At 43.0% G+C, this 25,893-nt stretch overlaps 9 protein-coding genes across 9 annotated transcripts; 3 read left to right on the forward strand and 6 right to left on the reverse strand.

Moving 5' to 3' along the window:
* Positions 1–594: 594 nt before the first annotated feature.
* EAE97_004361 (uncharacterized protein) lies at positions 595–1,167 on the reverse strand (the record flags this gene model as incomplete). The annotated part of the gene is made up of 1 exon (XM_038874873.1): positions 595–1,167. One exon carries the CDS (start codon positions 1,165–1,167, stop codon positions 595–597), a length of 573 nt encoding a protein of 190 aa, XP_038734317.1.
* A 1,136-nt stretch (positions 1,168–2,303) lies between these two features.
* Positions 2,304–3,981, reverse strand: EAE97_004362 (uncharacterized protein; the record flags this gene model as incomplete). The annotated part of the gene is made up of 4 exons (XM_038874874.1): positions 2,304–2,748; positions 2,797–2,971; positions 3,023–3,781; positions 3,891–3,981. The coding sequence occupies 4 exons, from the start codon at positions 3,979–3,981 to the stop codon at positions 2,304–2,306; spliced, it is 1,470 nt and encodes a 489-aa protein (XP_038734318.1).
* A 1,144-nt stretch (positions 3,982–5,125) lies between these two features.
* Positions 5,126–6,205, reverse strand: EAE97_004363 (uncharacterized protein; the record flags this gene model as incomplete). Its single annotated transcript, XM_038874875.1, has 3 exons — positions 5,126–5,343; positions 5,406–6,018; positions 6,074–6,205. 3 exons carry the CDS (start codon positions 6,203–6,205, stop codon positions 5,126–5,128), a joined length of 963 nt encoding a protein of 320 aa, XP_038734319.1.
* A 2,247-nt stretch (positions 6,206–8,452) lies between these two features.
* Positions 8,453–10,360, forward strand: EAE97_004364 (uncharacterized protein; the record flags this gene model as incomplete). The annotated part of the gene is made up of 4 exons (XM_038874876.1): positions 8,453–9,169; positions 9,231–10,119; positions 10,177–10,253; positions 10,322–10,360. 4 exons carry the CDS (start codon positions 8,453–8,455, stop codon positions 10,358–10,360), a joined length of 1,722 nt encoding a protein of 573 aa, XP_038734320.1.
* Positions 10,361–11,163: 803 nt separating this feature from the next.
* On the reverse strand, positions 11,164–14,536 carry EAE97_004365 (uncharacterized protein). The gene is made up of 3 exons (XM_038874877.1): positions 14,381–14,536; positions 13,863–14,165; positions 11,164–13,810 (listed from the first exon to the last, which is right to left on the reverse strand). Exons 2-3 carry the CDS (start codon positions 14,152–14,154, stop codon positions 11,334–11,336), a joined length of 2,769 nt encoding a protein of 922 aa, XP_038734321.1. The 5' UTR covers positions 14,155–14,165; positions 14,381–14,536; the 3' UTR covers positions 11,164–11,333.
* Positions 14,537–15,730: 1,194 nt separating this feature from the next.
* EAE97_004366 (uncharacterized protein) lies at positions 15,731–17,295 on the reverse strand (the record flags this gene model as incomplete). The annotated part of the gene is made up of 4 exons (XM_038874878.1): positions 15,731–16,195; positions 16,248–16,482; positions 16,533–17,018; positions 17,069–17,295. 4 exons carry the CDS (start codon positions 17,293–17,295, stop codon positions 15,731–15,733), a joined length of 1,413 nt encoding a protein of 470 aa, XP_038734322.1.
* Positions 17,296–17,784: 489 nt separating this feature from the next.
* On the forward strand, positions 17,785–20,602 carry EAE97_004367 (uncharacterized protein). The gene is made up of 4 exons (XM_038874879.1): positions 17,785–18,015; positions 18,070–18,284; positions 18,340–19,913; positions 19,963–20,602. The coding sequence occupies exons 1-4, from the start codon at positions 17,971–17,973 to the stop codon at positions 20,328–20,330; spliced, it is 2,202 nt and encodes a 733-aa protein (XP_038734323.1). The 5' UTR covers positions 17,785–17,970; the 3' UTR covers positions 20,331–20,602.
* A 553-nt stretch (positions 20,603–21,155) lies between these two features.
* EAE97_004368 (uncharacterized protein) lies at positions 21,156–21,700 on the reverse strand (the record flags this gene model as incomplete). Its single annotated transcript, XM_038874880.1, has 2 exons — positions 21,156–21,341; positions 21,407–21,700. The coding sequence occupies 2 exons, from the start codon at positions 21,698–21,700 to the stop codon at positions 21,156–21,158; spliced, it is 480 nt and encodes a 159-aa protein (XP_038734324.1).
* Positions 21,701–23,062: 1,362 nt separating this feature from the next.
* Positions 23,063–24,838, forward strand: EAE97_004369 (uncharacterized protein; the record flags this gene model as incomplete). Its single annotated transcript, XM_038874881.1, has 4 exons — positions 23,063–23,399; positions 23,503–24,022; positions 24,107–24,407; positions 24,467–24,838. The coding sequence occupies 4 exons, from the start codon at positions 23,063–23,065 to the stop codon at positions 24,836–24,838; spliced, it is 1,530 nt and encodes a 509-aa protein (XP_038734325.1).
* Between the last annotated feature and the right edge of the window lie 1,055 nt (positions 24,839–25,893).

The following is a 25,893-nucleotide window of genomic DNA, read 5'->3' on the forward strand; positions in this document are numbered from 1 at the left end:
TATAATAGCATTACATCACATCGCATGAATAGCGGTGTGGCCTGTAAAAGAGAAATTGAATAGGAAAAAAAGTCTTGATACCCCATTTCATGAATTCTCTTGAACTCTTCGACTGCGGAACAAAAAGGCTTCCCTGCCCGGTGAGCTATGTTGCGCAACGTTCGCGATTTCTTTCAAACCTTTGGTAAACAACCTGTGATGACCTCAGTTATGGCTCCTCTGAATCCTACCTCTCTTTCTTTTTTGTTCAAATTTCAATTCCAGTTTCGGCTCCTAATAGCAAATTGATATATTCCTGACACAAATACACGAGTGTATGCCCTACGCTGATGACCAATCCGTGTTCAGCTATTTTTCATTACGGTACAGTGTTAGTCTGTCCTTCATCTTTGCACTATCAAGTGGAGCTGTCATCCTGTGTTCGAATTGGGCATTCCAATGAGATTCTGCTAAATGCTCTCGATTCTTTCCGCACCCGGTGAGCTGAAATGGACAGATAACACAAAGAAGACAATTCGTAACAAACAATCAATATTAGCAAAACGATTTTTCTGTTCCGAATTGAACCTTGTAATCGAGAAGTGCTCAGATAGTCTAGTCACCGTAATTAGCATCCACCAATGCCACAAATTCACAACCATCAGGTAACTCTCCACAAGGCCAAACAAGACCCTTCTCCTCTACTCTCCTCAACGCCTCAAGCGGCTCCTCATGATCGACCCAAAACTGCGTATCGGCACACGCCACTGCTCGTCCGCCCCCCTCTCCGAACAGCGAACCTCTCAATTTCGCCTCCTTCACATACCCTACCGGACACCCCTCCATCACCCCCTTCACAGTTCCTTTCATCATCTCCAAATCCCTATCAACATCTTCTACTCCCCTCCCCCAAACCCTCAAAACAGCCATCAACGCAAATGGATGACTGGAAAAAATCCCCACCATTTCTTCTTCCCCTTTTAAATGTCCGAGCATCCTTTTAGCCACCCCCCGATTTCTACATTTGCCATCTACGCAGAGCTGTGTAATCCACAGGATAGAAAGATCTTTGTGCTGCCAGCGGACAGCAAAAACGTTGCCTGCTAAATTGCCGTCGATTAGGACGCGGAAGTATGTATTTTGTGCCTTAGGGGGTAATATTTGGGTGATGAGTCTTTCACTTGACATTTTGATTCGTGAGCCTGTGGGGGTTTGAATTTTGATCAGCACTGTGTGTATAATATACGAATATAGCAAATGTCTAGATGGAACTGATGCCTTCAGCAAATTTAAGCTTTCCAGTAAATCGAATGTACGAAATGATTTGGATATTACAAAGCAGTTGAACGTCGTAACTGAATTCAATACTCCAAATCCATTGAATGTCCCCAACAACCCAAATCATGCAGATACATAACCACAACTACACAATTAATCATATCACGAAGAACTCACCTACCTTTCTTCTTTCCCTCTCCCATTTTCTCACTCGCTAACGAACCCCATACGTCATACTCTCGACTAAACAGTTTTGCAGCCTCTGATACCATCTCCCTACTGATACCTCTACCATCGTATTTCTCCACTGTATACGATCCAAGTCTACTCGTAGGTTCCGATATAATTACATTCATTGCAATGACGAAACAAGTATTTGATTATAGTTCCTGACACTTATCAGTGATATTAAAATTGTTCGTAATTCATAGACGGTGAAGACATAGAGGCTAAGAGCTCGCCTTTATCTCACATCACACTACATACCCCGCACATTCCACATTTCTGAAACAATTCAGCAACAATTTTGTCAAGACCGTCATATGTCTTGATGGTTGATTAATTTGTTCTATCAAATCCACCGTCACAACCGTCACCGTCGTAATGTTCAAATGCAGTTGCCAATGTCAGCCATTGTCCATAAACACCCCTATGCCCCAATACATTCCCTTTACTCCATGAGAATTGCGTTCTCCACACCCTGACCCATCCATTTGTACAAAAAAAATCAACAAGAAGCAAGCCTACTATCTACTCTTCCAATTCACAATGACCAAGATAGCCAAAAACGGGTGAAGAAGAAAACAAATTGTTTGCCAAAAGTCGCTTTATCATCATTCATTGAATATTCCATCTTCGCTCTACTCATTTCCCATCCCTCTTAAAATCTCCATTCGCAAAGGCGTTTCCTGGGCTTGGCCATTGAACCCATATATTTTGTCAAGCCTTAAATTTCTAGTGAAGCGGGACGGAGCCCCCTGTAATTATGAAATCTCCCATTACACAGCAAATGGATCGAGACTTGCATCGATAAATCACAGGCAAGATTACCTCGTGCTCCCCTCGGGAAGAATCCTGCTCAAACTCCTCAGCACCTCTACCATTGGCACATCTCTCGTCCCCACTACCTCCCTCTCCCTCCTCTCCCTCTCCTCCAGCCTCACCGCACTCAAAGCCAATATCTTATCCGCGACCCTTCCTACTGTTTCCGCATATCGTTCAATTTTGTGTATGCCGTCCAAGAAACAATCTACTTTCCCTTCGATTTCTTGATGAATATCCTTGAGTCTTTCCGAAGCGTTGTCGCGCAGGGACAAAGATGACGAGGACGTTATTAGGGAGAGAATGGCAGATTGTTCGGGGTCTAGAAGAGTAGGATCTATATGAGTGGGGGAAAGCGGATTTGCTTCGTCATGCGTATCAGGGAAGAGGGGTGGAAGAGGGGCAGTGGGCTTTTTGTAGGATATCCATTGCGATTTTTCGATTTCTAGTCTAGTGGTTGTTAGCTCATATCTTGAGTATTGAAAAGACAACCCATACTGTTTGACTCGAGCTTCTAAAGCCTGTATGTTTTCTTCTGCTTCGAGGTTCTTAGGATTGGGTTTCTTGACCACTTTCGTTATCCTGGTCGGCTGTTTTTCTTCCCGATCGAACCAGTTCGAAAATGTGTTATTAGTCCCAAAGTCTTTGAGAAGAGCTTCAGATATTGCTCTCGCTGTACTCGTCAGTCCTGTCTCTGAACCTTACATTTGACCAAAGTACTCACCTGCTAATTTTGCACCACTATTCGGATCGCCATGCGCAGGTTTTTCCGGCAGAGCTCTTTCGCCCGTCCAGGTCAAGAGCTGTTTCATCCTTCTCGGCTCAGGTAGTCCATCCTCAATATGTTTGTAAAATTGTGAGGTTTCGACCTCTTTGTGGGGTATTGCGCTATATCCACTGTCAATGAGTGAACTCGCCCTCCTCCCACGCATACCCAAGCTACTCCTCCTCTGACCCGTCCCACCTTTCTTTCGCAATTCCTTATTTCGATTGATAATTGGGGTATCGCTAAATGGCAAGGCAATGACCGTAGAGTGTGTGTTATTCGGAGCTTCTATAGTTGACCTGTTCGATTCCTCTGGTTGAGGTGCACCACCAATCATATCAATACTGTTGTCGTAATCCCGGCTTCCATTGGTTGAATTATTGTCCCCATTTTGAAATTTCTCCGTCGATAAACGCGTACTTTTCCTAGTTGCCCGTTTCGGTTCGACTTCATTCTTGGGTTTCTGTACCTTCTCTACCCTCGATTCTTTCGGCGTTGAAAGATTTGTTCTGGGTGCTGCTCTCGTTTTCTTGAAAGGAGGTGATGACGCCGGTGCAACATTGTGGCTTTCGCGCTCGCGGGCTGCCTTTTTAGTCCTCCTAGGTACCGTCGTCGTTACGGGCGGTGCCTCTGGTATTGGATCTGGAACAGATACAGTAGTTTTGGCCTTCTTGGATACACGCGTGAATTGAAAATCTCCATCTTCTTCATCATAACCTATACTTCTGTTAGTAACTTTCTGGCCAATGCACTCCAAAAAAAATCCATCTTCCAGCATTCCCCTCCCATAATCGCAAACCCCAAAAAAAGAAATATCGCAACCCACTAGCCAATCTTTTACTCCTTCTTCGCGTCGCCGGTTGTTGGCTCATTTTCAGAGTTTCTAGAGGATTTCGAGCTCGTACGAGGGTAGTCATTGATGTCCTAGTAGCGCATTTGCTTCCTTGGATTTCTTGTTGTCCGGGCGATTGTCGCTTTAAAATTGGAGATCGAGGTAGATTTCGCGTGGTTATTTTGCGTGGTTATCTCGTGTATCGTCGCGTTGATTGACAAATATTGGTATTAGAGTTAGGATTGTTTGAGAGGGGAATTCGTGGGAGATCGCGGGCTGCTGGGTTGAGTGATTGAATGCGTTGGTTTGGTTGGCGATATCATGGGGGTTTCAATGTTTACGTTTCGCTAGCGTCGGAATTATACAGATCATGTGACATATAGCCAATCCTATGCCTCGCTCAAAAACTTCTTGAACAATTACTACGGTGAGTTGATGTATCTGTCTGCAAATTTACATAAATATATTCTTATCACTAGAATAGTACGGTTGCTAAGCTCTTTGCTCCTTTTGCTGCTACGAGAAAACGAATTTAATGATCTCTTCCTCCAATGTTTCTTATGATCTATCCCCCTAACAGACACAAACCGTCAAAAGAGGGCCTGTCTCGCCTGTGTCAATTCTCACAGCCCCATCCACCTCGATCTAAACACTCAAGAACAATTCTCAAGGTCAACATTTTCTGGAGAAAGGCATGAAAGAGATCATTCCATTTACACAACATCAATATCCCATCAATACTATTCATCTATCTCATTGTTATTGTGGTACTTGTATTTTTGAGTGATTTTCCAATGTGCAAGATACTGGTGTTAGGAAAATAGCTCAAGAGCTTTGTCTATATACAACACAGTGCATATCAAAGTGCGAGGACATAAAGGCTGATCATATTCGTCATATTCCAAATAGAAGATTTGTCTAGTTGAGTAACATGCCCGAAATACAATTCGAGTAACTAAAAAGAATGAAGGAAATAAATCAGTATTCATGACATAAGTGAATCAGCATGCAATCCTCGCTTGCGACAATATTCTTCGGTCCTCGTGATCTCATATCCACTTCCTTTGCCTTCATAATTTATATCCATTTAGGTCCAGTATTCCGAGACTGGGCGAAATCGCCATGCAGTATTATCCTACATGTCAGATCACATAATGACATTTCTGAGGCTGGAGTCTTTGGTATCTTGATGTTGTATATACGTCCTTAATCACAATCTAGCGTAAAGGTCACCGAGGTGCCCAATGGGTTCGTAGCCAGTTCCAAAACGAAACTGGCTGGATGTTGACCAATGAATTCAGATTGACTTGCGAGAAGTCGTATCTTCTCTCCTCAGTAGCAGATAACTCCTGTAAGCGGCCAACTCTAGCACTATCTTGGTAATAAGCTGCTTCCTGAATATTTGCCTCCAGTTCCGGGGCTACAATTATTGTTGTTGCAAATGGCTCTGCTATTCTTGTTAGCATTTGCTTTAGAGGTGCAATCAAAGATAAACAGAAGAGCACTTACGTCCTTTGATAGCTTCAGCATACTGCATAATTTCACTTACAGTTTTCCGGTCTCCCTGCATCCTGAACTCTATCGGCCATATCCGTTGATCTAAATACAGAGCTGCTGCGATGAACCGCGCCACATCACCTACAGATGTCATCGATACTGAAATTGCCTGACCCATAGTATTATATTCCACTATTTCTGCTGTGTTTGTCTCCATATTCATGAGATAAGAACCTTGATAGCCGAGTGCAGTTGAAGTGCTGATGCCCATTGAAGCTAGGCCTCCTAGGGCGAATCGTTCATAGAAAACCCCACATCCAAAAACAGTATATTGCATTTGATGACGGGGGTGGTGAGCCCAGTGTCGAAGTCTTTCAATGCTTGCAGCCCTTCCACGGTCTGAGGGGCCATTCGTTGGTCGCCCGCCTAGCTTATCTTTGTATTCTGCAGGGATGAAACGTTGAACGCGGGAATGCGCGGCGGCATCGATGAGGTTGATTTGAGGGTTGCCAGATACCGTGGAAATGACTATATCTATTCCTCGAAGATTAAAGCGAAGATTATTTTGGTCGTCATAATTGACTACAGCCACTTGATAGCCGTGTGTCTCTAGATCTGGTTGTCCCTAAAGATAATGGTTAGGCTTGTTCAGATATGTCGACGTGCTGGAGTCAACTGACCTGTCTCGATAATATGATGAATGGATGTACAGTCTTGCGAATCTCATGAGCGATAATCTGGGCCAAGCCGCCCGAGCCTGCTATTGCAATTCTCATCATGTTGTTTGCCATCTCATTGTCAATTGTTACCATGTTTATGTACCCAGAAGGAACTCAAGTCTGTAACTAGATTCTAAATCGTTAAATGTATTAAAAGTAGTAAAAACGAAAGACCAGACAATCCTGTAGCCAGAAGAGGTAGCTAGCCATGATGATAGAGAAAGTACTAGGCCGCTTTATGAGTCAAAAAATTATCTTTGATACGACTGGATAGAATTGTGTTAACTCGCGAGCACTGTGCAATTTACCCAGAATTTTCAGAAGGAGTTCAATGCAATTAGCTAAGAAAGCATTACAGGATGAGAGGGAATAGCTGACCACGAGGGTGATGCAGGTGGCAAGTTGGTACACCGGGATCTTGGGTAAGCTAGCCGTCCAGGAATAAGAGCGGTAGTTCGATTTCAAGGGTCAATCCTCAGACGGAAAGGATTTTTGCCCGCATGATAAATTATCCTTAGGCCTCTTAGAATCCGTTCCAAGAATCTGCGGTTGGCCAGATACCATAGATCTGTGGCCACGGGCATAAGAGGAGCGGGAAGACTTGAATATGATGACACTTTGATGTAGAATTAGCCGGCAGAGCTCCAGAAAAAGGATAGATCTTACCACAGATGTGGCCGCTGTCATTAAATTTGGCACGAAACGCAATTTATGGTACAATTGGTGAAGACATCTACGTAAAACATTCCCACGGATCTTGATGTCTGATCCTTATCTGCATGCCGGCAAATACCAGGCCATGTAAATCCGACTGTAAAGGGCTGAATGAAATCATGACACTCAAACTCAAAGAGTGTGGGAGAGCCCCGGCCTTTTTCTTTCCCACCAAATGTGCGATTCCCCATGAGAAAGTATCGCTGGGATGTGGGAGTGACCAGGCTTCAGCCAAATCAGCCTTCGAACGCCTGTAGAAAGTATCGCTTGGTACATTCCATCTTGGTAAATTTAGGAAGTTAATCCGGATTTATGATGGATCACTGACCGCCGGCCTCGTTGAATCTGAGAAGCCTGTCGGATGCCCAAAATTCAAACCAGGACAAAGCTGCTGCTATCACTGGCCGGTATTAGCCACAGGAAACGAGAGATACGCAATCTTCGCATCATCTCCACCATTAAGCATACATGTGAGGCTTGCAGAAGCATTTACGAGGGGCATATGCAGGTCAGACAGATGCCCGAGTAGTAGTGAAAAATGCGAAAGGAAAGGCAGCACTGGACAACCACAAATATAGACCATCTTCGGAGAGCAGAATAGGAAGATCCTGGGGGCCCCAGAGGATGGTAATGTTGCCAAACGAAGATTACTTGAAAGCAAGCCTTGCATCTTTCATATCCATGAATATCATTGGGGGCGAGCGATAGAGGTAACGATGGGGGCTTCGAGAAATCCATAATGAAAAGAATCCAAAATACCAAAGTTCTGTCATAAAATGGGGTATTAGGTATGCAAACTCTATTGGATAGTTTGCGAGCAGCTTGTGACAGCTGTCGGTATCTTGTGGAGTTCTTTGTAAGGCTGAAGAGATAAAATGTTGATCATTGATCATTCATGCAAGTCGCTTCCGTAGCCTAGGTTGATCCAGGTAGAGTGTTACCAAAGAATACATTGATTGGTGGAATGCGATTTAGATTCGGACAGGATATTATGTCAGATTCCACTTTGTAGGTAGATGCCAGGTACTCTATTAGATATATGAGTTGAGGCTCTATGACAATCTTCCCTTTCCCCTATAGGTAGGTAAACGAGGCCTTGATGTTTGACATTGCTCAATCTACAATTGGTTCTTGACCAAACTTTTTGAAAGGTATATCATTATTAGACACTGGTAGTGATGAGATGGATAATAATTGCTGGATACCAAATTTTATGTTCATGTTGGTGAATAGCTTAGTATTCTTAAATTTTGAAAGAAAAACTTAAATAAGCCACAGCCATAAGAGAGGAGAGGTCTTTCTCTCGAGAGACAGAGACAAAAGAAAAGCCCTTGTTTACCCGAAGTACCTCCGATATCTACACCAAGATCTCTTCCACAACATTTGTAAACAAGAATAAACACAATAATTCCACAGCATGTTCAAATTCTTTCAGAGTCATACAAACAGTCTTTAATAACCTGTTACAAATATTATTCCAAGATTACCTATCTTGGCTTTCTCTTTTCCCAGGAGATATAGTGCTAAATTCAAGTTGCTCTCTGCCACTTTGATCACCATTACTTTACCTACTAACAGCAGTTTTGCATTTAGCAAAAAAAGAATTATTAATCGAATCTAGTTACAATGGGCAAGGGAAAGGGGATGACTGGAGATGCCAATAAAGAGCCTCTGGGTTCTCGTACCAAAATTCCAACTCATAATTCCAGTCCAATCAAGCAGGAAAAGAACGATGAGGACCTTCCTCACTTTCGTGCCGAAGGCTTGTCTGACATATTTGGATCGATCAAGCAAGAAGGGGACAATGAGTATAGTTTCCGTTCCCGCTCCCCATTGGAAACTCATCAGCCCGCCTGTCGTAAACGCTCTCGGTCCCGCTCTAGAAGCCCTGACGTCCACTATCGTTCCGTTCCCAGAACCCGCCGGTATTACAATCACTATCGACCGCGTTCCAGAAGCCCCAAAAGCTCCTATATCAGTCAAAGCCCGCACAAGTCTCGTCAGTCCCGCCGCTCTAATTCCTCTATTTCGGCCCAGAAGATATCAACCTCCAGTTCCTATAGATCTCGATCTCCATATCATAGAGACCAAGACACTCGAAACGGCTCCTACTATGAAAAATCTTCTCGAAGAGGCTCTTCTGCTAATGTTGGCGCTTCAAGAGGTTCTTTTTTCAGACCGTCTCCTCACAGAGATACTCCTACGGATCGGGGCGTTCAAAATAGTGATTACTATAGACCATCATATTCCATCCGAGATGCGAGTATGTTTTCTGAGTACAAAAGCCGAACCCTTTCTCTTGCATCAACTTATATTCTTAGAAAATCACTAGATGACGAAGAGGTAGCTTTTACCCGCCCCCTTTTATATGCGATTGAAAGTTCCTGCTTCTAACCATTTCAAGACACTGACGACAGAGTCGTGGACGAAATCTTCCAGTCGCAAGCACCGAGAATTTGTGGAACCTGCCTACAAATCTCTTGAGCGTTCAAGCCCAATTGAAGAATCATGGGTGGAAATTGCTAGTCGTAAGCATAAAGAATCAATGGCAATTAAAGCAGCTAACAAAACCACTTCGAATCATATTCCGCTCGCTACTTCCGTAGGAGAATCCAAACCCCTTAAGCAAACAATAACTTTGGAACAATCGGCGTCAGTGTCAAAAGATACCCCCGTCAGCCCCGTCACAGATGTGAGATCATTGTTGGTTAAGAGAAAAAAGCAGAGCAAAGCGGAGGGCTTGGATATCCAGCACCAAATATCCTCCCTCTTGTACTCTCGCATGAGAAAACCTCGACAAATACCACCGACTGAATCTAAGATGAAAGTCACGACCGATGTGGAGAAAGATGTTGGCTTTGCAAAATCATTCGAATCATCTGCGCAGCATTCAAGCACTCCTCCATTGCCCATAACATCACAAGAAATGCACTCACAAAGCGAAGCCCTTTTATCTGCTTCAGACCAAGGCATACACCCAGAGAGACAAGACTTCCTCAATGATTCCCCTATGCTTGTCCCATCTAGCCAGCGCTCAAGCATCTCTTCAAAATCTACGTTTGTAACGGTACAGGACATTGACCCACCAAGCGAGATTAATTTGCCGGCTCTCAATCAAGGCATGCATCTAGAGAGACAATTTCTTCTCCAAACTTCCCCTTTGCCAAATGAATCTCCTGAACACTTACATCTACAGGCTGAATTCCGTCTTACCAATTCCCCTCCAAAGATTAAAATTGACACACAAACCTTGCAATCGAAGATTCAAGAAATTCGTCGTGTATTCTCCTCTGGTAAATTACTAGCATTCACCTTATTACTTGTTGCACATTGCTAATCTCAAGAAACAGACGAGAAACCCAGACCAATTCCAAGCATCATGAATGAGCTACCATTTACCGATGACCCCTTCGAATCAGACCAATATGTAAGCACATTCTTGAACGAATGAACGAAAATTGGATGGATAGACTGATAAGATATTTGGAAAAGTAGGCTGTCGAGCCAGTGATTCCTACTCACTGGCAGGACTAACTTGTCAATCAAGCGATTCCGATCATACGTCTCTATTGCGTTCCCCATGTACTCCGCGAGCCGATCGAAATATGGATGTTATAATTTCTTCTCTTTTCGCGTACAAGCGGGGAAATTGGCGTATTTCGCGAATATACAGGAGTCTGGGGTTCTGGCATGGATGTACCGAATTTTACGAAGATAAGAGATGCCCTGGGACGGTAAATGCATCTGGACGGTATATTCAAATTGCGTTTGTATTTCTCTCACGAAGTTGTCATCCGACTTCAAATTGCCCCCTTTCTAATCGTTCCCATTCTGTCTTTCTCTAATTCATGTTTTCACGCGGGATCATAATCATAATTCCTGTCATTCCTCCATTGCAACTATTTTAATTTGTTTCTTATTCATTCATGTCTTCGCTTTACTTTTGTCGTCGAGCCACAGCTACATCGATAGCGATACCATTAATACGAGAAGTGTAACCACATTGGTAGATCAAGATTTAAATAGCTACTAATAATATAGTAGACCCCAAATATGTCCCCCAAGTCTCATAGCTTGAATTTGCTTTGAATGCATGCAAAGAATCCCCAGGCCTTTTCCTAAAGTACACTGTAACAACAAAACTAACGCCCATCCCTGTAAAAGCTATGACTCCTACAATGCTTCTGTAACTCCATATCCTGCATTCCTAACTTGGGTATTTTCTTCGACAAAAGAAATAAAGAATGTAGGATCTGTTCCTGAAAATGCCTAATCCAGCATCGATCCTTTCCCATTCTATCCTATTCATCCTACGATGCATAACCTCATACTCATACTCATACTCATACTCATACTCATACAAGATTAACCACAAAAGGAAAAGAAACTGAGCACGATAGGAGAATATCTACTGATCATGTTTTAAAACAATGAACCGACGCCCTCCTCTTACTTGCCTTCACGCTTACATCATATCCCCACTTCTTCGAATAGTATATGGATCACACTATTGCACATTCAAAAACAAATCATTTCCCCGTCTCGTGGGCGTCAATCTCGGTAGCCAACCCGGTGTTTTTGGTAAACCACTGGAATTATCCCCATTGATATTGATAGTGATAGTTTCTCCCGACCCATCGTCTTTGGTATATACGACTGATCTACCGTTCATATTTGTATCTGTAGCTGTACTGGCATCTTCGTTCGAAGAACCAATAGGAGCTTGTCCCTGGGCTTTTATTTCAGACATGGTAGTCATTTGTGTAAGACGTGGATCGAATGTGAAATTGCGTGTTTCTTGGCTGTAGATTGAGGATACTTCGGGGTCCATGGAAGTGTGGAGGGGGACAGAAAGTGGTTGAGAGGGTTTAGTGTTGGAGGAAGAGACACTGGTGGCGGGTTTGTGTAAGGACTGGACGCTATCTTTTCTCAATATCCCGGTGAGTATTTGTGGCCGCCAGTGTGGAGATACGACGGTTGGTGAGGTTTGTTGGTGGGAAGGAGTGGTGGTGGTGTTGGTAGTGTTAATATTAGTGTTGGTGTCGGGAAGGACTCTCCATTTTTGTGATGAATTTGGTGATGTGGCGAGACTTAAAGAAGGGGGCGGGGCGCTTTTTTTACTCCCACTTCCATTCGTAGTTCTTGGACTGATATCCCTCTGTTTAAAAGTTGGTGGTAATGGTAACGGGATCGGTGGTGGAGGACTTCTTGAAGCTAAATCGGTGGGACTGAAAAAGTCATTACTTTTTCGAATAGTGATGCCCGAGTTGTGAGAGCCTGGCGAAAGAAAGTTTCCGGGCGATAGTCCTAGAGATGCCATGCGCGTTTTCTGAGCGGCGATCTCGGCTTCTTGCCATGGTTTATTACTATGTGCTGTAGGGGGACGGATGGGTGACTCGATAGATATTGGCGGTGGTGCGGGGAAATTGGTTATGATCGATTTTCGGGTACGAGTACGAGAATGGCGCTGGCTTGGGTTTCCTTTGATTTTGGGGTATTTGACTGGTGATTTACCGATCACGTTTGATTTGTCAGTAGGTGATTCGACGACAGGGCTGAGATTAGTGTCGCCCGAAAGCTCTAGGGGTTCAGGATTGATAGAATCCATGGTTTCGAAGGATGTCATAGATCCTATCGAAGCTCTAGAGGTGCGGTTTTGATCATATGGTCCTACGGGATTGTATGTGGATTTTCCTATCACGTGACGAAATGAGGGGTTAGATTGCATGAGTGAGTTTAACTTCTCGACTTCATTTGAAGAGGGTCGACGGTTGTGGGATTTTGCAGAGTACACAGATGAGATTGCTCTAAGAGGATCCTTGAAAGATGGATTGCGTTGAGTAGAAAGTTTCATTGCATTTTCGGGCCGACGAGGTTGTGAAAAGTTTCTTTGGAGATTAAGGGGGCGTACGTAGAAGTCAGACTCTACTGAAGGATCCTTGTAGGAATCGATAATATGTTCTGTTTCATTTGGCGAGAGCTCACCTTGGAGGCGAGGTGATTGATAATATGCGGGATCAGGCTGTCGGAGAGCCTTTTCATTTGATATGGATCCGTAAGAGGCCGCATTCCATGGTGCTTCGGATGCTACAGCTGTGCTGCATGAATCTTCATCTTCGAATTGTGTATCCATAGATTGCCGAATATTGCTCGTGAATTTTGATGGTTGCTGATAGGCAGCAGTATGGATCTCGTTGGGATTTCGCTGGAAAGGAACCTGCAGGGTGAGAGCTGGTCTTTCGGGCAAAAGTGGAGATGGGCCACGTTGGAATACTTCTTCAGTGTAACCTATGGGGTTTAACATATTGTTTTGGGGGCTCTCGGAGGTCATGGCAAGACCGATGTTCTCTGGGATAGCGTTCCTTTGAGAAAAAGAATCGGGGCTTGGCTGCCCCCCCCTCGAAGGCATTCGAGCCCCTAAAAATGGTCCCATTGGTGTTGGTCCTCGGGTTGAAATGGAAGCTGGTGATGGCGCCATTGGCTTCGTAATACCGAAGTGAGATTGAGATTTGATGCTCAAAGAAGGCTCTTGCTGGAATGGGAGATACCCGCTATCTCGGTTTGCTTGCCTTTTACGCCTCATACAGGCACATAGCAATATAGCTCCAACTACCAAAACCACAGCACCGACGCCTGCTACCACAATTCCAGCTATTTGCGCAGTTGATAGTACTGGCTTACTCTTCTCCGGTGATGAATAGGCACTCGTGGCAGCTGCCGGTTGTGGTACCCCTGACGATGATTTTGAGTTCGTGGTTGGACTTGGAGTAGTTGTAGTTGTAGTTGTAGCTGTAGCTGTAGGGGCAGTTGTGAATAAAGTTGTAGCTACTGAATCACTAGCACTTGTCGTTGCCACTGGTGCAATCTGGACGATACTTGCGGAGCCTGATTGTAGAACGAGAGTTGCTGTAAGAGTACTGTGTGTGTTTGGCAGTGCATTCTTGTCGGAATTACACATATTGTATGCTTTTAGCACTGTATCATCTGCAGGACAAATTAGAAACTTCCGTCAAGCAAACCCTCGACAATGACTTACTAGAAGAGTCATCTCCACTACAGAAGCCCACGCTGGCTTCTGACATTATACATTGTACTGCCCCCTCCCCCACCGTGTATGTAGACTTGCTACCATTTTCACATAAGCAGTCAAACGTAGGTGTGTCGCCACAAACATTTGTTGGATAGTTGTCTTGTACAAAGGACTCAAAGCAGACTTGAGCGCACGAAGGAATAAAACCTGTTACTTGAGATGGCAAAGAAAATTCAGCATTAACACAAGTCGAGAATGCATATATGAGTATGAGGAGGCTCAATGGTAACATTGCCATTCTGGGAAACACTGTAGGAATGGGGATGTCAGCATTGTTTGTGTATATACATTTTCCAAATTGTTCTGAACATTTTGAAACTTCATAATGCTTGTGATGATAGAAGAGTTGAGGTCATAGTTCTTCGAGTCACTCAATCTGTTGGACACAAGAGCTCTAATTCATGGTCTCGATTCAGGTGGCATATGTATGTGAAGTAAAAGAACCAGAAATAGATTCTACTGACCTCAAAGATGGAAACAAATCACTTTCCGAGTCGTCCAGCGTCTCATACATCATTATAACACGAATCTAAGATGAACTTCAAAGAAACCCATGGTACTGATGATACTGATAGAAGAAAGGGAATAGAAAAAACCAAGGAAAAAAACTCGACGGCAAGGAAATACGTGAGAAAACTGAAGGGAAGAAAATGAAATAATGATGTAGAAAGTTTCCATCAAGAGAAATCAGCGATATGCTCACACAACACCAGACGACCCCCGCAATGTTACCTTGAAGACCAATAGGGTCTTTCCAACAGCCGGCTTATGGGCCATATACATGGCGTCACAATTCTTCAGGTACGATGTGTGAGACTGCATGATACTAACGCTGGACTTAAGATACATAGCCGCTGCCATAATAGTTGACCCCATGTTTGATGTGATGATAAGCCTCGTTACCTGTATGGTGGTGGTTGTCTAGCTCTGCAAGTAAGCGCTGAAGAAATTAACCCTGGCGGTTACAAGGTTAGATGTCCACGTGACCTGACGTAGACTAGACTAGATTGAAACGATGATTGTAATTGTGGGAAGTAGGTATGTGCAGCAGAAATATGTTCGTTCCCTTGTCGTCTCTGATCTCTACACCTTTCCTCGATATGAGTAGATCATTTTCAAGAAAGGAAGTACCTAGTGAGTAGATCAAGATTTCACCGGAGACAATGACATTTTGCATCCGAGATAGTTGCTACGCCTGCCTCGAGGCCGTTTGCTATATATAATCATCAAAATTATACGATGTAGATTCTCGAACCACTTTACCCACTTAAGTTCCGGTACGACTGGGGACCCCAATGCAGACCTGCCTATTCTCAATTCATCAAAGATTGGTAAAGGTCTAAGCTACCGAGTGTCGTGGAAACCGTTCAACAATTTCATGTTTCATTATTCGAGCCTGAGATGGGAATACAACGTTAGTAATATTGGTTGTTCAACGATCCATTGCATTTGTACGTGTCAAATTTTAATTATCTCCAAGTTTGTTGCAGTTTATCTTCACTGCGTTCTGAAATTCAGTTTGTTGCAGCTATTTTGTTTATGAAATCATTCATTATGGTCATTTCTTCGTGATTCATCCACGATTAGATTTTAAGAGCATGTTTCGCGGCTGTGTATGCAACCTAGAATAACCCCGCTGTAGCGAATCCATTGTTGAAGATTATTCTCGTAAGCAATTTGAGCCTCCCCTTTCCACATGAGCTTGTGCATATATGCAAACGCCTGCTTTTTCTCCCAATGTTGTGCAAATTGAAATTCAAAGAAAAAGATGTGGATAATTGAAGGATTCATATGAAAGCTCGACTTCATAGAAATTAAGACTGTAAGTTGGTACCAGCACGGCTTGACTTAATGACCTTCTTCACAATCTCTTCTGTCTCATCCCAATCATCTTGGTTGAGCTTGATAAGATCGATATTATAATGATTTGCGATCTGGTTGAGTGCATCATAACTCTTTCTGTCGAAGACAAAACTGATACTGACACCGACACGTCCGAATCTTCCGGTTCGACCGATACGGTGAAGGTAGGTTTCTGGGTCTGGCTCTGAATCCGATCGTCCCTTCATAGGGACGTCATAGTTAATGACCATAGAGACAGATTGAACATCGATACCTCGAGCAAGAACATTTGTAGTGATGAGAACCTTGGCCTTCCCTTGACGGAAATCTTCAAGTACTTGATCACGTTCTGATCCTTCAAAAGCACCATGAACCGCAACAACCTTGTGTCCTTCCTTTGTCAAACGTTCAGCAATATTACTGGCTGTATCTCTTCGCTGTAATCTTTATTAGTATCATTATCGAGAAAGTACATTCAGCATCAAATACCTTGACGAAAATGATTGAGGAACCGATCGTCATTAGACCATAAAGCTTGACTAGGATCTCATACTTCCCGACCTCGTTGGGACAATCCATAAACATCTGCTTGATTCCAGACACGGTGAGTTCATCGCGTTTCAACTTGATCTCGTTGGCACGAGGCGAAAAATCCTGAGCAAAGCCGTAGACCTCATCGGGAAAAGTCGCGGAAAAGAGTAGGATCTGCTCGACTCGAATCATCCTAAAACAGATTAGGATACGTAACACAAACTTCGAAAAGACCAAACTTACGACTTAACTCGCATGCACTGATCTCCGAGACCTTGCTGATCCAACATGTTGTCTGCCTCATCCAAACATAGTATTTTCATCTGAGATGCGTCGATCGATCTTCTCTTGATCAAGTCCATTACCGTACCAGGTGTCCCTACAATAACCATTGCATTTACTTTGGTGTTTCGCTCCACCGCACCTGGAATGGCTGCTTGTACAGTCAAGCCATCAACAAATTGTCCAATGCTTCTAATGACGCCTTCGATTTGGCGGGCAAGTTCACGACTTGGTGCTAAACATAATGCTTGGGGAGTAGTTGGCTTCGAAAAGTCGAGACGTGATAAAATAGTGATAACGAACGCGGCAGTCTTTCCTGTGCCTGATTGTGATTGCGCAATCATATTTGTTGGCGGGTTACGAAGTAAGAGTGGAAGGGCTTTTTCTTGGATCTTGGAAGGCTTTTTGAAATTCATCGCATAAAGACCTTTGAGAATTGAGGCATCACTAGTAGGATAGATCAGCTCAGACTCTGCAAAAGTGAAGCTCACACTTACATTCCCAACTGCTCGAATGTCTCTACAGAATACAAGGGACTTGTTTGATCGCCTTGAATATCGCTGAGCTTAACCTCAACCTCATATTGACCGTCCTGAAGAGTACCACCTCCCAAAGGCTCAGTAGCACCATCAAGTTGCGCTTCCTCCAAAGGGTTTCCCTCATTTTTTTCAGTAGTGGGTGATGCAACCTCATCTGCCCAAGATGTGCTCTTGGATTCAGACATTTTGGAATTTTGTGTTAGTCTAATAGATTGAAATGCTGGGAATATGATATTTCTTCTTTATGAATAATTTAATTGCGGGGGAGGGGTAAACTGTTTTGTTCTGAAGATGTTTGATTGATTTGTTGTGAAGGATTACCTGGTAGAGATATTGAGATATTGAGAGGACGATAAGGGTTGAACTAACTTATAATCGCCTAGTGCATACTGAGATGTGCTAATCTACACGTGATTCGAGATCAAACCTCCAACAAGCAAATCGTACGGACCCGCGGGCAAACAGCGGACAGCCACACATACACAGCCTTACAGCCACAATCGATCATCTACCTCCGGGCTCCAGCTTCCTTAGTTAGGCATGTTTCGCTGCTTTAGAAAACGTTTCGGTCACCCCCGTGTGTTCCGCCCGAATCTGATAATCTCCCAATCTGCCCAGCCAGCCCAACTAATAATAATAATAATTATTAACTATAGTAATAAGGTAAATACTCCGTAATTTGGCGGGGCATTTATGCGTACGGGTTATTCATTACGGTTATTGTCCTGATGACATATGTCCAAGATCCAACCTTTATGTTCATTCTCTCATTCTTTGCTTCTCAATCTAACATGAATCTTTTTCCTCTTTCACGTTGTCCATGATACTTAGATTACTGACATATTATTGCGGTACAAATCATGGCGGAGGTTGACATTGCTCCCCAATTCGGCCTTGAGTTGAAGGTTAGTAGACACGCATGTTCGCAATGCCTTTTCTGACTTTTGGTGCTTTCACAGGATGGATTCAAATCGGCAAATGCTTGGGTAACCAACGGTATCAACTGGATAGGCAGCGATATAGAAGGATTCTATCGCGAAAGGAGCGTCATAGAGAAGGAATACAGCGCAAAGCTTGCGGCTTTGGCAAAGAAGTATTATGAGAAGAAGACGAAGAAGTCGAGCAGTTTAAGTGTCGGCGACACACCTGTTATGACTCCTGGATCATTAGAGAGGTTTGAGATACTGTACCTAGAAATTGGCGTGCAACTGTTGACCAACTGCATGTAGTGCGTCATTAACAACATGGACTACACAACTCACCACTCTCGAATCTCGCGCAGCGGAGCATGATCGCTTTGGAGGAGAATTGATAACGCAAGTGGCAGAACCACTGAAGGTGCTTGGAGGACGTTACGACGAGATAAGGAAACGCCACGTTGAATATGCGGAGAAATTGGAAAAGGAGAGAGATGCTACATATGCGGATTTGCGCAAGATGAAAGGCAAATATGATGCTGCATGTCAGGAAGTCGAAAACAAACGGAAGAAGGCGGAATCTTCATTTGATTATTCAAAGACAAAAGCACAAAATGCATACCAACAACAGATCCTCGAGATGCACAACGTTAAAAACAGCTACTTGATCGCCATAAATGTCACGAATAAACAAAAGGAGAAATATTATCATGAGTATATTCCAGACCTTCTCGACAGCTTACAGGACCTTTACGAATCGCGCACAATTAAACTCAATGCTATATGGTCGCTAGCGGCGCAATTAGAAAAGGGGATGCTGGAACGTAGCACAGAGTTTGTCAATCACGTATTGGTTGAGATTCCAAGAAATCAGCCTTCTTTAGATTGCATGATGTTTGTCAGACACAACGTAGGAACTTGGCAAGAGCCTCCGGATAAGCCATTCGAACCAAGTCCCGTGTGGCACGACGATGATGCGATGATGGTGGGAGATACAGCTAAGGTCTTTCTTCGAAACGTTCTTAGTAAATCTAAAAATCAACTTGGCGATTTGAGAAGAGAAGTGGATTTGAAACGACGGGAAGTAGAGAGCACAAAACGTGTAAAGCAGCAAATCAGGGAGGGTAAAGATAAGCGGGACGAGGTTGAAGTTGTTAGAGCCATTTTTGCTTTACAAGAAGAACTACATCAGGTTGATCACAAGAGGCTGACTGCAGAGGTTGAAACATCAACAATTACGGAAGCCGTGGGAGATGTTACGTTAGGCTCGAAGAGTCACAACTTCAAATCTCAAACCTTCAAAATACCCACTAATTGCGATTTGTGCGGTGAACGCATCTGGGGACTTTCAGCAAAGGGGTTTGATTGTAGAGATTGTGGTTATACGTGCCACAGCAAATGTGAGATGAAGGTGCCAGCTGAATGCCCAGGAGAACAAACCAAAGACGAGAAGAAGAAACTGAAAGCAGAACGTCAAGAAGCTGCCAATGCGGTTAAAGCTCCAGGTACAGGTCTTGCAGATAGCGTTGCGGAACTTCCAACCATGAGTCGATCTAATACTATGAATTCATTAAGTTCAGGTTATGCTGCTAGTGCACATAGATCCATCTCGGCAAAATCTCCAACCGAGGAATCACCTCCAGATGCGGCGGTTGATCGAAGGAGAAGCATATCTTCGAGTCTCAAGCCCGGCGGACTTTTAAAGAAGAACAGAGTTGTGGCTCCCCCGCCAACAGCATATGTTAGCGAATTACCAGGTAGCAGTGTGGCTGATGGATCGGCATCAAAAGAACCGAGAGGGAGAATGTTATATGCGTATGACGCTAATGGTGGTGAAGAAGTCACAGTTAGCGAAGGCGAAGAAGTTACAATACTAGAACCAGATGGTTAGTGGATCCGCTATTATTTCTCCAACTAATCACTAACCAATGCTAGATGGCGGCTGGACCAAAATCAAACATGGCTCCAAGGAAGGTCTAGTCCCTACCGCCTACCTCGAAGTTCTACGCCCTTCTTCCCCTCCGAATCCTACGAATAGACCCATCTCTATAATTTCCACCTCTGGTTCCTCTATCTCTACTGGTAAAAAACAGGGCCCAGTTGTGGCACCAAAAAGAGGAGCCAAAAAGTTGAAATATGTAGAAGCGCTTTATGAGTATACGGCGCGGACTGACGCGGAACATAACATGGTGGAAGGTGAGCGCTTTGTTCTTATTAAGGATGATCCTGGAGATGGATGGATGGAAGTTGAGAAGGGAGGGCATATCAAGAGTGTACCGGCAAATTATGTACAGATTGTTTAGACAAGCTGGGCGGGATTCGTTGCTTGAAAACGGCATGGGATAGCATGGGATAGCATGGAATCGGTGTCAATTTTAGATGGCAGAGTGCAGATTGTAGATTGTGGATGATACGTCCTCAAGAAAGAGCGGAAGATGAAAAGCAATTCTGGGTTGTGAAACAACAGTCAGATGTATGAGTGGAAGCGAGCGTTATTGGATCCTATGAATTTTACCTACCTACTTAGAACCTAGTGAATACCTACTTAAAGAAATACAGATTTATCAAACCTCAATCTCATTATGGGTTCTGATATCTAGTGTGTTGCCTTGCCAGGGTTATTGTAGTACAATACGACAGGTTGGGAGGCAAGATCGGTCTGCGCGCTAAAGATTGCCAGTTAAAGATAGCGATAATTGCTCATTAAATCAGCAGGCGAGGGGATCGAGTGATAATGATAAGATAAGAAAAGCATGTGTTGTACAATCGGAGAATTCAATGTCGTGCATTGGTACCAGTGTACAGGAGAGGGCGGCGGGGCAACAGGAGATAATTACGCGAGATTGATTACGCGAATCTGGTCTAAAGTCTGCGATTAGAAAGTTTAGAAATTCAGAGGAATTTGAATTACGGTGGTGTCGTCGTTTAAAGTTTTTCGTTGTCTGATCAGGTGAAAATTTGGAATGGAGAAAACTATAGAATGAGATGAGAATATTGTACATTGAAATGTAGTCGTTGGGGCTTGAAGTGAGTCAACGGATCTGCGTTGGCATAAATTTATTCAATTGTTTCTCAAATACCTAGATGACCAATTCAACATGAACACAAAAGCAATCATCTCGCATAGATCAACGAAATACGTGAGGTGAAGAAACAATCTGGCATGTTCTTTCATATCCTTCTTCGGCTTTTGTAATAATTGGTAATTGAAGAAACCAATCAGCCTTCCGTCGAAGGTTCAGCTTCTCCTGCCGGATCAGACGGCCCCTTTGTTGAAGGTTTCCCTCGGCATCATTACTCGAATCTTGAAGGAACTGTTAGAGTATGTCAGTTAGTCTTTGAACAGCCACTAAAAGCATTTCCTCCTGCGAAGTCTCACCTCCATAGGCGCATCTTCGCTAATACCTGGCCAGCTCTCAAGTTCTTCTATACGCTTGGTCAAGTCCTCTATAGCCTTCTTGAGGTTTGATTTCTTCATTTCTTCTAGACGCTTCTCCTGATCAGCTACCGGTCTTCCTGAGATCTGAGACTTGTGTTTCAAGCTTCTGGACTCGATCTTCTGGATTATTGCCGGTTGTGACGTTGTCGATTGTTCCGAACTAATTGGGTTGGAATAAGCATAATGGTAAACGTTGTAACGGGATGAATCTATGCAGAGATTTAGACGAACCATGATGATTATTTTTGCCTGATGCTTTTATCTGAAGGGTGTCGGGTAAGAGTGAAGAGGCTCGGTAGAGTTAGATTGAACAAGTTTGATGCACAGGTAGGTTAGTTGCATATATAGCTGAATGGTAACATGAAGATGGCGTGGGAGTTCTCAAAGTTATACCGGAGCTAGAATTTGCGTGTTGTACACAAGAAGTTCAAGTTATAATCAAGCCCAACATGAAGTTAATGTGTTATCCAGGTGTCCCAGACAAAGGAGGTATGCCGTAAGACTCAAGTGATCAACAATGCGGGGATGGAAGTTGATCAAATGACGTGGTGATCCAGTGAAATATGCGCTCTGCGCCCAAGACAAATTAATCTTTGTGCAGCTAGAGCTATTATCTACATGCAAAGTTCCCCGGATTTGGGAATCAAAGTGAGATAAAATTTCCTTCAGCTCGCCACCATCAAGTGCCAAGTTATGTAGTCGCACAGCACGAGTCGATGCCAAGATGCATCTTTTATCAGCTCAAATGGTGATATTGCCTAAGTGATACCTATACCCAAGCAGTGCCGATGCCCGGATAACCAAATTGGTCAAATCATCTTAGTCCTCATAGGAATTTCAGGAATCTCCAAGAAGCTTGCCGATACTCAACTCAATTTTAATTCAAAAAGCAATCTAAAATTGTGTGATGCAAAGGTCTTTGCATGCTTTACAGGCAGCCATCTCGATTTGAAGATGATTTTGTAATACGGAGATTGGTATGGTCGAAATTGTATGCACATGAACCATCACCAAAACCAATGAATCTTGAACCACACTTCTTCTCAGGCTTAGAATATCGATAACAAGCCTTTCCGAGATACAATGATTTATAGAAAATGTATCAGTTGTAGATTATTCAATAGTGATATATCAATTTCAAACACGAACATTGATTGATTGATAAGATCATTGGATTCCAAGAAAAGTGTCCGATTCTGATCTGAACGTAACTCGGTTTACACGAAGTGCGGAGGAGTATGCACATTTTTCTGTATAAGGCATTAATAGCCAGAAGTTCCAGGTGGGAGAACACCTTTGGCGCATCAAACTACCAGCTGATCCGAAACATGCTTGTAGGAGTGTAGTTCTGAATGCACATCACAGCATTGATAATACCTTGTGTAAGATCGTGATTCGGAATTAGACACGAGAGCAATATCAAATTTTTTGCCTTGATCATTGGCCAAGCCTGACGCCATAAGACATAAGCATCAAGCTGTGATTTCTTAAATTGAAAATACTTCCACTTAACTTGTTCATACTATGCAATCCACTCTACTTTTTTTCTTCTCAATTTTGATTCAATTGTATCGAAGTTTCAATTGACATAGCAAGATGGCAACGGCACCACGTGAAGGAGCAGCATGGTTCTTGAAATCCAGTCTTAAGAGTCCGGGTTACGATGGCTCAAAAGAGAAAGACTTCTACACGTGGATGCTTCTCGAGGTTATCTACAACAACACTGAGGATGAGGCTTATCAATGGCCCCCACCATTATGGTACCCGGGCCACCCAAGAACGGGACAGCAGGTTTTTCCTGGCAACTTATTCAGTACTGGATACGTCCGCTATGAGTATATGTCTGTCATGTACAGCCCAAGTGCTGAGGACATTAAGCGAACTTATCGCGTCAGAAGCAGCATTAGCCGTGGGCAGTTAAGTCGCCAAACATGTTTGTCATCGGTTCATGAATCTTGCTACCTCCATATCTAGCGCTGTCAGCCGATTTTGAAATCTTTCCTTCATTGTCATTATTAACTTCTCGATCATCTTAGGCTCTTCTGCCGTTTGCTACATCGCAGTTCCGTTACCGACTACGAAGGAACGGTTCATTTGGATCGATCTCACGTATCCTATTAGGGCTTTCATGATCCCAGCCGCTTTCACTGCTCATCCCCAGTATCAGGGACACGCAATTTTTACCCGACTCGATGTTCGGGGTAGGGAGGGTTTGCCAAAAGCGTACGTAGTAAAAGGCGTTGCTGCTAAAGAACTGGCATCTGGCAGAAGAACTGTCGAAGAATGGAATGACTGGACCCCTCACAACTGGAAGTGGAGACAAGAGCAAGCAACACTACTCAATGTATACGCGCGGCTAAAAAATCGGCTCGCAGATATCGGTACCAAAGGCCCAGCAATACAAGAGCCTGGGCTCAAGCCAGAGTATATCAAAACTCTTGAGAAGCTACCAAGCGAAAAATATGCCGAGGCCAGCTATAAGAAAAACCCACAAGGAGATGAAATAACCGGTTTAACGATGCGGCCTCAGTGGACTATTCGAATCGATACTTTCAAGTTGGCATGTCAGATCCGAATACCATATCCCAAGCGTACAGCCGAATAAAAAGATTTATATGCTTGCTTTGCTTTGTTTGAAAGGAGTGCTGTCAAAGCATCGAAGGTTCTCGCGGATTTCGATATGGCTCAAGCTATTGATCTGGCTGCAGCACAGACAAAAGACCTGGGTGTCAGACTGAGATACGAACAGGATGAGCCGGGTGACAAGTTCATGAAAGATTTGCTTGTCAGTTTCATCGCTATAGGAATTGGTTTCATTCCTGTATTTGGACCTCTAGCTGCATTTACCTGGAGTCTTAAATATGAGGTGATATCAGATACAGAAAAGTTTACCAAAGCCGCAGGTATTGGTGGCAAGGCGCCTGCTCTCACACAAGCTCTGGTAGATTCTCGTAAGACTTTGCTACCTATGTTAAAAAAGTGGTTTCTAAAGCACTTAAGTTGCATATGGAGCAAGGGTCTACGAGAAGCATCCGTGTTGATCCTGGGGAGAACACCGCCGATGACAACTCCCGACAGGAACCAGAAATTGGCCAAGATTCAAGCAATGGAGATAGTGAAGAGAAGACAAAGCAGCTAGATTCCGAAAATGGCGTGGAAAGCAATGAAATCCCAGGCAATCCTGAGGGTTCTGCAAAGCTCGGCGATGCTAAAGTCGTTGATCAATCAAAGATTTTTGGAGATGAGACTGGCGAGTCTGACGAAGAAAGTACCGTAGATGGCACTTTCGATAAGAAGGTAGATAAAGATCCATTTGCATTCATTATTGAGGCAGGAGAGGCAGAGGTTTATGGCCCAGTGGCTTCCGGTTGATCGACTATAAGAGGGATTTTCATTGACTATCAATTTGGTTTGGACTGCAAGGATTTGTGCTTTCTAAAGTGTTTGAATGCATTCCAAGTATTGTTACTCAGCCCAATAGCTCTACGATATGCCCGTCTGGGCAGTGAAAGAAATTATAGTCCACAACCATCCAACAATTCGGATGATTCAACGAAGTGCACAAATCATGTAAGACGATCCAAGCTCAAGCACCCTGAAAAATCATGATTGAAACGATTTGATCAGTCAAAGATGTAATAATTTTAGATTAATGGTCTTCCAATCACAATCAAAAATGATCAAACGCGATATGATCTCCATATATGATCTCTAATCTGGGAGCGAAGGTACATAATCACGTGTTACAAAATAACACAATTAGCGCTTGGTGTGTATCAGTACAAGGATCCTTAGGGCTCTGCCTCATTGTTTCTTGAAGCCTAAAATTTTCGTTTCCAACTGAATCAGACTAATTTATAGATTTATCGAGGGCGTTAGTCTTGTAGTGATGCTCATCCCATGATTGCTTCTTCTATACTAGGTAGTTCAACCCTCTAGATATTATGTAAGAGTTATGGCCCTGGCTTATCGCACACTTAGCGAAAACACATCAAAAACCCTCATTTTTTCAACTTTTTAATTATATATTATTTTGATATATAAATAGATTGAATTATTAAAACTAATATAAATAATAGAAAATCAATAAAATAATTCAAAAAAATGAATAAAATATTTTTGATAATTTTTTATAGAAAGTTATAGGTTTTTAAAATTAGAATTTCTAAAAAATTAAAAAAAAGAGATTTTTTTGTATAAAAAAAAAATTATATATTAAAGATTTTGAAAATCTTTAATTTTAAATACTTATAACTTTATTCAAAAAATTATTAAAAATTATTTATTTATTTTTTAGGAAATTAATAATAATTAATATTTATATAACCAATTTTCAAATTATATCTTTGATTTATTAAAGAATTAAAAAAAAATTAATTTATATAGGAAAACGATATTTTTGCAGGGATTTTGTTACGAAATAAGGT

This window comes from Botrytis byssoidea, assembly GCF_014898295.1.
Source record: "Botrytis byssoidea strain MUCL 94 chromosome Unknown BBYS_007, whole genome shotgun sequence".
NCBI lineage: Eukaryota > Fungi > Ascomycota > Leotiomycetes > Helotiales > Sclerotiniaceae > Botrytis > Botrytis byssoidea.

Excerpts from the sequence above, each read along its gene's own strand:
- EAE97_004365 (XM_038874877.1), bottom strand. The coding sequence starts at position 14,154 with ATGGCAATGTTACCATTGAGCCTCCTCATACTCATATATGCATTCTCG. Across the intron at positions 13,811-13,862 it reads TAGTGGAGATGACTCTTCTA|ATGATACAGTGCTAAAAGCA; the intron begins GTAAGTCATTGT and ends TTTGTCCTGCAG.
- EAE97_004367 (XM_038874879.1), top strand. The coding sequence starts at position 17,971 with ATGGCGGAGGTTGACATTGCTCCCCAATTCGGCCTTGAGTTGAAG. Across the intron at positions 18,285-18,339 it reads ACTCCTGGATCATTAGAGAG|TGCGTCATTAACAACATGGA; the intron begins GTTTGAGATACT and ends AACTGCATGTAG. Across the intron at positions 19,914-19,962 it reads TACAATACTAGAACCAGATG|ATGGCGGCTGGACCAAAATC; the intron begins GTTAGTGGATCC and ends AACCAATGCTAG.